Source organism: Leuresthes tenuis, unplaced genomic scaffold (genome assembly GCF_036924035.1).
Source record: "Leuresthes tenuis unplaced genomic scaffold, fLeuTen1.0.hap1 SCAF_9, whole genome shotgun sequence".
Taxonomy (NCBI): domain Eukaryota; kingdom Metazoa; phylum Chordata; class Actinopteri; order Atheriniformes; family Atherinopsidae; genus Leuresthes; species Leuresthes tenuis.
In genome coordinates, this window is record NW_027325363.1 from 4,648,272 (window position 1) to 4,661,070 (window position 12,799).

Here is a 12,799-nt window from a genome sequence, read left to right on the forward strand (position 1 = left end):
TGGTCGGTCCTTCAAAGTATCCTGGCTTGGTCACACATCTGCAGCGCACCACCTTGCCATAGGGGTCCCCCAAGGCTCAGTACTGGGACCTCTTCTCTTTGCCATATACACCAACTCACTGGGACAGATCATCCGGTCACATGGCTTCTCATACCAATGTTATGCTAATGATACCCAGCTCTATCTGTCATTCCCACCTGATGACCACACGGTCTCAGCACGAATCTCAGACCGTCTCTCTGACATATCAACATGGATGAAAGCCCATCACCTCCAACTTAACCTCCCAAAAACTGAACTGCTTGTCTTCCCAGCCAAACCAACCATACAACACAGCATCTGCATCCAAACCAAATCCCTATCTCTTGATCCATCAAAGGTTGCTAGAAACTTGGGTGTCATGATTGATGACCAACTAACCTTCAAAGATCACGTTACCTCGGTTGCTCGTTCGTGCCACTTTGCATTACTAAACTCAGGAACCCAGCTCCTGAAAAACAACCCCACACCATAATCCCCCCTCCACCAAACTTTACACTTGGCACAATGCAGTCAGACAAGTACCGTTCCCCTGACAACCACCAAACCCAGACTCGTCCATCAGATTGCCACATGGAGAAACGTGATTCGTCACTCCAGAGAACGCATCTCCACTGCACTCCACATTCTTTCACAAATGTTGTAGAAGCAGTCTGCATGCCTAGGTGCTTGAATTTATGCACCTGTGGCCATGGAAGTGATTGAAACACCTGTATTTAATTATTCTGATGGGTGAGTGAACACTTTTGGCAATATAATGTATGTCAAGTGGCCGACATTTAGAGTTGTATCTATTTCAGCTGAGCACAAGAACAAAGGAGCCCAATAATTATAAATTTATACTGAAAGACTCCTCTGAGTTGTCCATTAAGATTAACCTCAACTCTTGACATTGTGCCCATTTCTAGGTATCAAAAGGCAGTTTTAATAATTATACCATTCAGCAGGTAGCCAGCGCAGCGCAGTCGATAATCAATGAGGTTGAGGCAGCAATTCATCACTCCTATAGATTTAGATTAACTCACCAAGGCTAAAACTGTCCTCTCAGCCCAACAATTTTCTGTATTGGGCCTATGTGAAACCCAAGAACTTACACCTCATCATCAATCCAATCTGCTTTATGTACACTTTTCTATTATTAGCTTCTGTTTTTTTTTTATCCTGCTAATAAAACAAGCATTTGGTGGCACGATATGATTATTCTCAGAATAGCCGCCCCCCGTGTGATGCTAAGTATTACAAATTAATCTATGTAAAAAGCCCCTATGTAGCCACAGTGATAGAAGATGAGCAACATTAGTGCTCGATCGTGGGAATCTATTTGAGTTCAAACTACTGATTAAACACCACATGTAATTTTAGATTAAAGAAAATTAAAAATTAAAAAATTATTTATTTTCAGCTGTTAACAAATAAAAACTTGCAATGTAGCTAACAAATTTACATACAATCTTCTCAGCAGAGATTAATATTAAAGAAAGAATTGTATCTTGTATTTGCATAGGCCAGCTAAATCGGGCCATTGCTTAACTAACTATCCAGAAATGTCTTAGCTGTAGGACCGCTCTTGTTGGTACTCAAGGTCAAGCCCTGCAAAAGAACCAGAGTAAATGAGGCATGTCCCCAGGGTGCCTAACTGAGGCTGAGAAACTCTGGGAAAGTCGTAGCATTCGCCTCTTTTAACAAGAATGCCCTCTCCTTGTCAGCATGCTGAAAACAGAAAAAAAATAGCTTGTCAAGAAAATGTTAAAAGTACTAAGATTATATGTTTTTCAGGTTCTGGAGAAAAATGTAAGTTGTTTTTAAAATGTGTGCTGAAGCCAAATGTGCTGCAGTTCCCTCTTAAGTGTTGTAGTACCATCTAGTGGCTGTTTAGACAAATACACTGAAATGACATTAAATGCCGTTGTAGAAGACATGGCTGTTCTTGATATTGTTTGCTGGCATTGAGGTATGAGACAGATGTCTGTCTGTGAGGAGGCATTTAGGTACTGTGAAAGTGGTCATAATAAAAACTTATGTGTATGTGTGTTTATCTTTGCTCATGTTGCAGGAGCGCCAGTTTCTCCCAGGCCACACGAAGCAATACGTTAGTGGGGAGCGATTCTCCGGTGCAGAAACTTTCCTACGGCTTTTCACACGGTCTAAATGGCACGGGTGCTCAGCTGCATGGCTTTTACAGCCTTCCCAAGCCAGGAAAACATCCGTTATCCGTGCATGATGACTCCCCCCAGGAGGCCTGCTATGTACTTCCACGGGGTTACAGCTCTGAGGCACCAACTCACAGCAATCTTGGTGATCCCGATCTTGAGAATGAGGAAGTCTATACCTTTAAAACTCCTTGCAATGCCCTTGCCATGATACACAGTAATGAACGATCACCTGACAATTATGACATTCCTACAACACCTGGCTCCTTCTACCAGATACCGCGGACATTTGATAAGAATCACAATGCCTTGACACCTTCCAGTTCTGAATCCTCCTGTGCACCTCCTCCCAGACCCCCCAAACCTAGCCAGGGGTCTGAGGGGCAGTGGGGGAGTCCCCAGTCAGCTGGGTGCCAGAATGGAGAGATGACATCTGCAGTGTCGGTCATCCCACGCAGGAATACTCTCCCTGCTGTTGAGAACATCAGGCTCCACAGAGGTACGCCCACAGCAAAAGTGCTTAAACTGCTTTCTTAAAACATCTCCTCCACATGCTGCCTGTTTTAAAAAAAACAACAAAACAACCCCCGGTTGACTGATGCAGATCTTTCACCTGTTTCACCTGTTTCCTGTTTTTAAATTTTCAAAGTGTGATTTGACCAGTTCACCTTCTTGTGTATTGCAGTGACTTTGTGCCTCCTTTTCCTCTCCCTCTTTCTGTCTCCCTCTATCTCTCACTTTACTGATTCAATGCTTGCAGCTGAGCAGAAACAAAGGGCCCAGTGTAGCAGACACTGCTCTGTTGAGACGCTAATGAAATTCAAGTCATCCTGCCTGGTCCAGAATGCCTCGTTCCAGGCTGATAAGCAATTAGAGGAAAAAAAAAAAAACCTTTGCAGACACAGTGCATGGCTTCTTAGTTTGCTATGTTTGTTGCTTTGCCAAGTCCATGCTCAGGCTCTGTATAGCCAGAAAGAAGAATTGACCTGTGACTCTTGTTAGTGAGACCACAGGCTGTTCACACACCTGTGTGACAAAAAACTAATTATAGCCCAGTGAAGCACTTAATGAAATGTCGCTTCTGTTGTTTCACTGGAAACCCCAGTTTGTCAGGCTTTTTGTTTGAAATAGTTTCTGTTGGGATTATCGTTCTATATCTGACTCAGGGTTCGGCATTGTGGTATTATAAAAGCATTGCTTTTGTTTCTTGTATTCACGGCAGCGGTAAATATCGGTTTCCCTATTTGCCTTGCTCCACAGGCTCTTCCTTTGAAACCAACAGTCATCATCGTCTCTTCCATTTCAATAACTCAGGACAGTCCGAGTCTGTCAATGATGGGTTTAGCTCCTACTTGGTGAGTATTCAGATAGATTCTGTCAGTTCGAAATCATAAACTGCAGAGAAAGGAAATTCCCTATCCTATTTACCCCAGCTACATGTTATGGTTTGCTTGCATCGAGTCCAGGAATACAGAGAAAGTCATGTGACCTCTGTGTCTTTTGATACCAGAGAACCCAAGCCCCTCTGACTCGCTCAGACAGCGGCAATTCAGATGACAACTATGTGCCCATGAATCCTGGCTCCTCACCACTCAGCGCTGCCCAGGCAGACAGTCCTAAGAATATCTACATTCCTATGAGCCCTGGGCCACATCACTTTGATTTCCCAGGATTCTCTGCAACATTACCTGCCCGTAAGGGGAGCAGTGCCTCTTTGTGTCACAGGCCCAGTCGTCTCAGTGACGTTACACCACCACCCATCAACCGCAACCTCAAACCTAACAGAAAAAGTGAGTTTTCAGCAGTAGATATTTTACAGATTTAAATGCACATGCTTATTTTAAACTTTACCATTTGAATTACTGTTTGTATACAGAGAGTATACTTATTTTTCTTATTTTCCACAGCGAAACCAACACCTCTTGATTTGAAGAACAATGGGATCATTGATGAGCTGCCATTTAAGAGCCCTGTTACTATGTCCTGGACACGGCCCATGTGAGTCTTATTTCAGTCATTCAAGATATATTACCCACGGCTATTCACACGCAGTTTGATGGTAAACATTATTACAGTATTTTGTATCTGCCTGAGACAGTCATAGTCCTTTCTGTTTGCTTCAGGCCTACTATGAACACCATGTCCTCCCAGCATTGTCGACCCATCTCTACACAAAGTATCACCAGCACTGACTCTGCAGACAGTGAGGAGAATTATGTGGCTATGGTAAGTCCCAGAAGCTGGAGGGAAGAAATCAGGACAGTATGATGCGTTCTTCAATTGAGTTGTTTGCTTGCTTCACTTACTCATTGTACCCTGTGTGAGTGAAACATCCTTCCTGTCCCATTAGCAGAACCCAGCATCTACCTCCCCAGCCGTGAGTGGCACCAGCAGCCCAGCCCCTAGGAAGTGTGGTAACGTGGACTACTTAGCACTGGACTTCCAGCCTGGCTCACCCAGCCCACACAGAAAAGTAATCAGATTATTCTGTAGACTGTTTGTGACAGTATTAAGTGTCAACTTCAGGCCAAAATCTCAAGTCTGTTTTATTTATAATTTCACAGCCCTCTACATCTTCTGTGACATCCGATGAGAAGGTGGACTATGTGCAAGTTGACAAGGAAAAGACCCAAGCTCTGCAAAGCACGATGCAGGAGTGGACTGATGTGCGGCAGTCTTCTGAACCTGCCAAGGGAGTCAAGTCTTGACAATGACTAATACAAAAATGACCAAAATACTTAACTAAAATCCTAAGTCAAGCATCTCCAGTATCATGTTTCTATCATTACCACAAATATTGTTTAGGCTTGTTTAAGACTGAAATATTTGGGCAAAAAGCCATAACTTATCCTATGCCTGTTCGCTCTGTGAGGATTGTTACTGCGGTGCACTGCTAGCATGCAGGATATCATCCCATACAGGTAAAGTGCCCTGCCAAAGCTTCAAATACAGACTGTTAGAATAGTGTTGAAAAAATATATCATCGACACTTTCATTTCATTCTTTATAAATAGATTGTTTGATCAAAGCTGTCCCACCATTCCTCTGCAACAGTTCATTTTGTTTGCATCTAGTTGGTAATTTACTCAACTGCTGCCATTTAAAAGAGCAGCATTGACTAACTGATCGATAACCATATTAATATACTGTGAGAGTAGTCTCACGATTGCCAAGATGCACTCCAATTTTGGCATGCAGGCTGACTTTCTCTTTTCACTTTAATCTATCATTTGTGCTGAGTCTCTAAGAAGCAGCGAAGAGATTATTTTCACTGCGGGCAATCATTTCAGCTTAGCAGTGCATGTCTGGTAAGAGGAAAGAGGGGCAAAAATATAGCCATACAAATATGCAAAAGCCTTTGTCAGATGCCTTAATGGTAACTGTACATGACTGTTGCCTTGGTTTCAATTAAGTATGAGCCAAAATCATATTTAAGAGCTGTCAGGCTGGATGGCAGGCCAATTATTTAAGTGCAGTTACCAAAACGGCAATGCCTGGATTTGCAGAATGATGGAAATAATACACATAGGACAAAAATACATCATGTTACCTTGTTGGTTTGACTTCAGACCTCACTTTAGGTAATATTTTAAGACATTTCAATGTAAATGTGCACTGACAGAGAAAAGTGAGTTGGTGGAAGTAAAAAAAAAGTAGGAGGTGTGCTTTCAAAGATCTTGAACACAAGGTAAGTGGAGGAGAGTAGCACATTTGTTTTCCAGAATGCAGCCATCCACTGATTTGTCTTCAGGCATGATAGGCGACACACTACAGCTTTATCTCTGAAGAGTAATTGTATGTAAATTATTAATAAAAAAAAAAAGCATAATGAAGTGCATCTTGTTGACTGTTTTTGACATTTTATGCAATTGTCTGAAACAAAAAGTGCACTACAGTCATGAGACATGGCAACATGCCACAAAGAAGATTTGCCAGTGATCATATTCACTTCAGATAAACTCTTCTATTTCTTTCATTTGCCTTATTTTAATTTCAGTTTGGACTGTATAATTAGCCTTGGAGAAACTGAATTATTCAAGGAAGGACCACTGAATGATAATTTCCTAGTTCAGGTTAAGTCCAGTATTTCATTGTGGGCTGGAACCACTGAGGAGTGAACCCAATTTGATCTTTATAAGAACAGTATGGCCATGAATGATGTTATTATTTGCTTCCTAATGTTTTTCTACAGTTTTTACTGCTTTTTGTATTCTTTTTAATCACCATTTTTTTACTGATACGTGTAAGCAAGAGTTGTACACAAAAAGAAGATCTGGCTAAATTAAGCTAAGTGTGTAGCAGAGGTGTTAAATTCAGTTTAAATTTCCAAAATAGAATGTCTAACATCTGTTCATGAAATCGGACAGCTGGCAGTTTAAGTTGCGCTGGCAAAACCATTCCTGAGTGAACTGTGATTCTCAAAAACCAAGAGAGGGAAGAAAAGTTTGAAGAAGAGCTCGTCTACCTGTCATTCTCTGAAAAGAAATGGATGTGTAATTTATTATCTATAGAGACCCACTGTAAGCAGGAGAGCTGTATGTGTTGTGGTAGATTGTGAGTTGTAGTATGTTAAATGACAGCCTGACTGGGTGAGAGACTGTCACTGGGTTGACGTACTGTACTTGTAGAGATAATTTTTTAACCACTGTTATTGCTACTACTGTAAAGCATTTGCAGATTGCTTGTGTGTTAATTTATTAATTTATTGTGTGTTGCAGTTGATAATTGTAAACAAACAAGGAAAATGTCTCTTGACTAACATTGATGTATGCAAAATGTTTTTTTTTTATGGAAACAATATGAGAAACTATGCCAGTGTGATTTTAATGTGGTACAGTTAATTTGGGATACACAACGAGACGCCATTCCTGTATTATGGTAGACTTAAACTGTGGACATAGAATAAATCAAGAAGTGAAAGTCTGGTGTTGAAGTTCCTCTTTAGACTGAAAACAAATCCTTGTATTCTGGCAGCATCTGTACAATTAATCTCCTTTCAGTCACACGGTTTTCTTTGAAGATTTACAGTCGTTCATTCACACAAGTATTGTGCTTAGGAGCAGATCCTAATCACTCCGAGTACTAAGCAAAAGGTACTTTCTACTCTACTCTATATATAGGTTTTATTTTCTTAGAACACAGTCACACATTTTATAAAATCTATAGCAATACAGAATTGCTATAGATTAGACATGGGATGTCCAAAGTCGGTCCTCGAGGGCCGCTGTCCTGCAGGTTTTAGATGTTTCCCTGCTACAACATACCTGATTCAGATGAAATGGATCTCTTCAAAAGATTGTTAAGTTCTGCAAAAGCCTGCTAATGATTCATTGATTTGAATCAGGTGTGCTGAAGCAGGGAACCATCCAAAACCTGCAGGACAGAGGCCCTCGAGGACCGGATGTGGACATCCCTGGATTAGATTACTAATCTGTACTTTTACTTTGTGCTCATTCAGTATAGTTTACAACTAGTACTAAGTAACATTTACACGGATTACATTTAAATAAATTACCTAACTGCACCAGAAAAGATCTGAGCACTTACATCTATGATAATGGAAACAAAGACGTGCCATGTGCTGCCCCCTGTTGTATAAAACAGCAGCTACATGTTGGCACTGATGAACTATAAGATATTCATGTTCATGTGGGTTTTTACAGAACTGACAATAGGTGATTATAAGTTACCCACAATTACTGTTTTTCTTACTGTGGCATCTTTTCATACTAAAATATAGAAATATCTATTTCAACACTTTTATTCCTGATACCTGGGGAAAGGTGCCAAAATTCACACTGGCCTCACAAGACCGAATGCTCTGAGGTGATTTAATAAAAATGTAATTTCTTTGTCAACTAAGAGCCAGATACTGTGAATAATTCCGAGAAGCAGCTGTGACCCATATGGACATCCATCCAAGATTCATACATGTTTCCTTGTGCAATGTTTTAATTTTTCTTTTCCTTTTGGTGAAGTAATTAGATTGGTCTTAGTATGCTACAAGATTGCACCAAAAACCTTGAATCAACCAACTGGAGACCACATGTTCTGGTCTCCCTCTTTCTCTGAGAAGCAACCCAAGACAGGGGGCTGAATACTCAAAGAAATATATCAAAAAGATTTTTGAAAGGCAAGCCAGTGTCCCAGGAATTTCTTCTGGGACTCTTCTGATGCATTTCTGTAGTTTTATGGTGACCGCTTCAGTTTCCCTTTGCTTTATCTGCCTGTAAATCTTTTCATGCACTGCTGCTTCGTTTTCATCTGTTGTAGCGTCTGCAGACGTCACGATCCTCACCTTTAATAAGCAAGGGATGAATAAAGGATTCCAAGTACAGTATGTCCGTTACAGTGAATTTGAATTAGAAAAGTAGCCCTGTAAGAAGCCCAGAGTTCCCCACCTTCAATAACAATCGAAACATTTTTAAGGCCCAAACTGGTTTCCTATAACTTCTGATAAGTAGTTTCTGACTGTGTGCTTCTGTGCCTTGATTGGAGATATAGGTTGAGTATGTTCAGTGTTTTAATATGTGCAATTCTCTTAAATTGGTGATGACATAGTTTGGTATCAGTGTCAACAATAAACTGACTCATAACTTGAAACATGCATTGCTGAAGACATATCTGAAATATCATCAGTCAATCTCCACATCTGGAGACATTTGGTAAAAGAACACCAAGACAATAACTAAGAAAACCCTCATCGGCCTATAAATTAGCCATGTTTAATAAACATTAATTAGATTATCTCCCCCGTCACTGAGCATCCACTGAAGGATAGTTCACCATCCCTCCACTAGAGTGTGCATTTGGACCTGGCTGCATCCATGTGAGTGCATCATGTCAAAAGAGGAATGTTCATACAATGAGGGTCTGTGTATAGTAGCTCTGCTATTGCCTCGGTGTTCCACACGGACAAATGATTGTCAATGGACTATTTGAGACGGATCCCAATCAGTTTCCCCAACAGCTCCCCGCGTTTCGGCTCCCTGTTTTTTTTTTTGTTTTTTTTTTTACTTATTTGCGACCAGATTCCTGTCTGGACTGAGATGGAAAAACATAGAGAGGAAGGACTAATTTCCAAGCGAAAATGCCGTGAGTCTTGAAGTTTAGTTGATTTTGTGTGTTCGTAGTCTGTCGTTTTTCAGGCGGATCGCTCACTTTGCATTTATAGGCTATTAGATGGTCGCACTCTTTGGTTATTTAATAAGTGTAAGAAATGTGAGATAAGATAAGCTGAAAATGTATCAAGGATGTAGGAGACCCGTGGGTGAAAGTGAAGTTGTGCGTGCCATGGTTTTGAATCATCCAAGGTATTCATATTGAATATAGTCAGTTTATCGTGAACTGAGGTCGAGTGGATAAGAAAGAACAGATTCATTCCAGCTGCGATTCCACGAGCCTTTCATGTTTGTACATTTCCAGTTTATTAATAATCTGACATACTAACACACGCGATAAATCGTATAACTTTGGAACTTTTTCTACTCCCATGCGAACGATAATTTGAGTTTTATGGACAGCATCTTACTTTAATATCTAGTAGTCTGCGATTTCCAATTAATTTAACAGAACGTTTGTAAAACATTTCAAACGCATAACCTTAAATAGGCCACATCGCCTGTTTCCAGAAAGTGACTCAGTGCGTGCAGCCCAGTATTTTTATTTTCCACATGGGATCATAGCTTAGTCCTTACGTCTTGTTTTCGTCCATGTCCGTACTGTGGTCCATAGGCTCAGTGGACCAACGATTTTATAAACTTGTCAGGGACCTTTGGGTATGGGAGAGGCGACACCCGCTCAGTCTGCTGCAGGGACATTTGTACCCATGTTGGGTGTCGGTTTAGGAGCTATGCCCGGTGGGGTCAGCAACGGGCCGGTGGTAGCCACCTCAAGAGGCTCCGCGGTCCCACAGCTCCACAACGCCATAGTGGAGCGTTTGCGCGCCCGCATAGAGCTGTGCAGGAGGCACCACTCCATCTGTGAGAATCGTTACCAGAGAGGTCAAGCCGAGAGCTCTGACCGGGAGCACGAGAGCACGCTTCACCTTCTCAACATAGTCCACCAAGGGCCTGGGAACCGCAAGGCTAAAGGCAGCCGGGGATCGAACCAGCAACCTCCAGAGTACACCAGAGCCAACGGAGAGCAAAAGGGATCGGAGAGCGACCAGAAGATTTCCACGCGCATAGTGGTAAGTGTTGTTGGGGATTACAGATAATTATCGATCATCATCATCAATTATGATATTTACTTTATTTAATTATTACAATGAATTTTGTGCTAATGGTGATGCGTAAGCTGATATGTTTGCTGAAACTTAACTAAACCGACACAAAAAAAAGAAAAGAAAAAAACGATTTTTTTAAAGTTTATAATTATTTTTCTGCAGAGTGGCTAATCTGATCTCTATCTGCTATTATTTCCCCCAACATTACACAACTCAAAAGTCTCATTTCACTGGTTGGCGAAATACTTCACAGTAGTTAAGGTTAATACATGATGTTGCAGGCAACATAAAATGTGAATTTGGGATCTCATTTTGCAGGAATTAGCCTAGAAGTTGGCACAATACAAGCTTGTTAATTGGCAGATCTTGTCCTCTGCCACGCGATTCTAATGCTCCCTTGAGGTCCGTCTTCTTTCTCCATTTCTTACCTTTACCTGCAGATTTCAAGATGGCGTTTCTGTCCCAGCATGCAACACGGCGTGACGTGTTACAATACACTATTTTACTAATATGACTGATTTAGCCTCTGTGTTATATGATAAAACTGCAGTCTACAAATCATCAATATTTTACATCTGATAGAATATTTGTGGAAATTCTGCAGTTTAATGATGCAAACCAACAGCATAGTTTTGTGTAGGTAGTCCAATTCTCATAGCAGTGCGGTTATCTTTCCTAAATCTTTACAAATTAACTTTAACCCCATGATGTTTTCCAATGAAGTCAATGAAAAGATAATTAGAGATTTGTTTAAAATTTTATTTGACCATATCTATTGTCTATACGCTATGTGCTGCTAACAAACAAGCTTAGCACATCATAATGGAGGCATATCCAATAAGAGACTGCGCTAGAAAAGTTATTTAATTTTGAAGGCTACTATCACTCATCAGTTAATGGTTGGTTAAATGGATGGATCCACTGGTTCCATTTTACAAGTTTTGAGCATTTATTGTGATTTTTCTATGTTTTCTGCTGTTGACCAACATAGCTATACATGTTCTGGAGTGGGACGGCATTGTTAAATGTAAATGTTTAACTATCGAATAGGCTCGTTGGTTAAAAGCACTTTCTTATTTATGCCAGTTTTGACTGACCTCTCACCAATGACCATCAACCCCTCAATCTGTCTCTTCAATGAAAAGATGCTTCTTAGGAAAGTAAAAGCTTTGTCCAACTTTACACGACAGCCAGATTTATCGTCCTATCAAATTGCACAACAGGTAGGAAATGTCTAAAAACAGTAGTAACAAACTCAAGATTGCTGATATTGCTAAAAAACAAACAAACAAGCTATTGAAGTTGATGGCAGGGACCGGGATTGCGAGGTTTGCTAAGCAATCCGGTGTCAGGAAGTAGTTTTGGGGTCATTGGGCCATGGGGAGGTTTTGCAACACCATGTAAACATCTCTTCTGTGCAGCTGATCCAAACAGAAGGATGCAGATGCATTCCGTGCCTAGCTTAACCTCATTAATTGGCCCTGTCATCTCGGTTTGCGGTACAGAAAATTCTGTTTTCTTTGTTTTACTTGACTTAGCAAATTTTCTTGAGGATGCTACCTGTCAATGAACCAGACCCATCAGAGCGTTTCTAAAAAAGCTATTTAAAAACTTGTTTTCTCATTTTTGATATGTATGAATGATATGTAGAATAGGACTGACTTCCTGTATGGCGTCTGTTAAAAGAGCAGTCAGTGCAATGTGAGATTTATTTTGTTTTCTTTCATTGGGCATGAGGGAGTTCAGCATCTAGACTATGAATTATTTCCCAAGCAGCATTTCAATATAATGTCAGAAGGGCGAAAGCTTGCAGATGTTCCCTCTCTGAACATGCTCGAGATGCAGGATGGAAAAACAAACAATGAAATATTTTTTTCCATTAAAGCCATAAAAGGGCAGAAATGATTGTTCTCTAATTTTATTTATCTTCATCCCTGAAAATGAACAAGGGATTGCTTCTACATGTTGTGCAGTTGTATTAGCAAACACTTTGCTCAAGATATTCACATGCAAGAAATGTTCAAGGCACAACGGCATCATGGATTATAATGTTTGTCTAAAAGATGTCAGGGAACATTACTATCATGTATTGTTTAATTTTTACTGATGTTGATTCCAGAGTTGGGTGTTTTATATAAAACTGATGAGTGCAGCAAGATGGTGGGGAGGAAATTAAGTCCTAGCGTACAAGTTCATATCAACCCTGAGGTTAGTGTTTTTCTCAGCTCATGATGATTTGGTGAATCAGAACAGAAGCCAAGGCAGAAATCCCCCATAAGAACACTGCATCTATCCAGCACTGACAGTGCAGAGAGTTGTTCTTTAAACATACTGAGAATGGTTAAACTGTAGAATAACTCTTGCAACTAAACACCTGAAATAT

General features: G+C 40.6%; 2 protein-coding genes across 4 annotated transcripts in view; both read left to right on the top strand.

The window, feature by feature from the left end:
* Positions 1–7,109, top strand: part of gab2 (GRB2-associated binding protein 2) — a 31,684-nt gene extending 24,575 nt beyond the window's left edge. Inside the window, exons 4-10 of one of the 2 annotated variants that reach the window (XM_072391969.1) lie at positions 2,093–2,688; positions 3,450–3,544; positions 3,700–3,979; positions 4,097–4,187; positions 4,313–4,415; positions 4,540–4,662; positions 4,754–7,109. In XM_072391969.1, the coding sequence (XP_072248070.1) occupies positions 2,093–2,688; positions 3,450–3,544; positions 3,700–3,979; positions 4,097–4,187; positions 4,313–4,415; positions 4,540–4,662; positions 4,754–4,897 (1,432 nt within the window). In that variant the 3' untranslated portion in view covers positions 4,898–7,109. The remainder of the gene's footprint in view (positions 1–2,092; positions 2,689–3,449; positions 3,545–3,699; positions 3,980–4,096; positions 4,188–4,312; positions 4,416–4,539; positions 4,663–4,753) is intronic. The other variant, XM_072391970.1, reaches the window with a different exon arrangement.
* A 1,966-nt stretch (positions 7,110–9,075) lies between these two features.
* The window catches only part of maml2 (mastermind like transcriptional coactivator 2), a 34,508-nt gene continuing 30,784 nt past the window's right edge, over positions 9,076–12,799 (top strand). Inside the window, exon 1 of one of the 2 annotated variants that reach the window (XM_072391972.1) lies at positions 9,076–10,380. In XM_072391972.1, coding sequence (XP_072248073.1) covers positions 9,970–10,380 — 411 coding nt within the window. In that variant the 5' untranslated portion in view covers positions 9,076–9,969. The remainder of the gene's footprint in view (positions 10,381–12,799) is intronic. The other variant, XM_072391971.1, reaches the window with a different exon arrangement.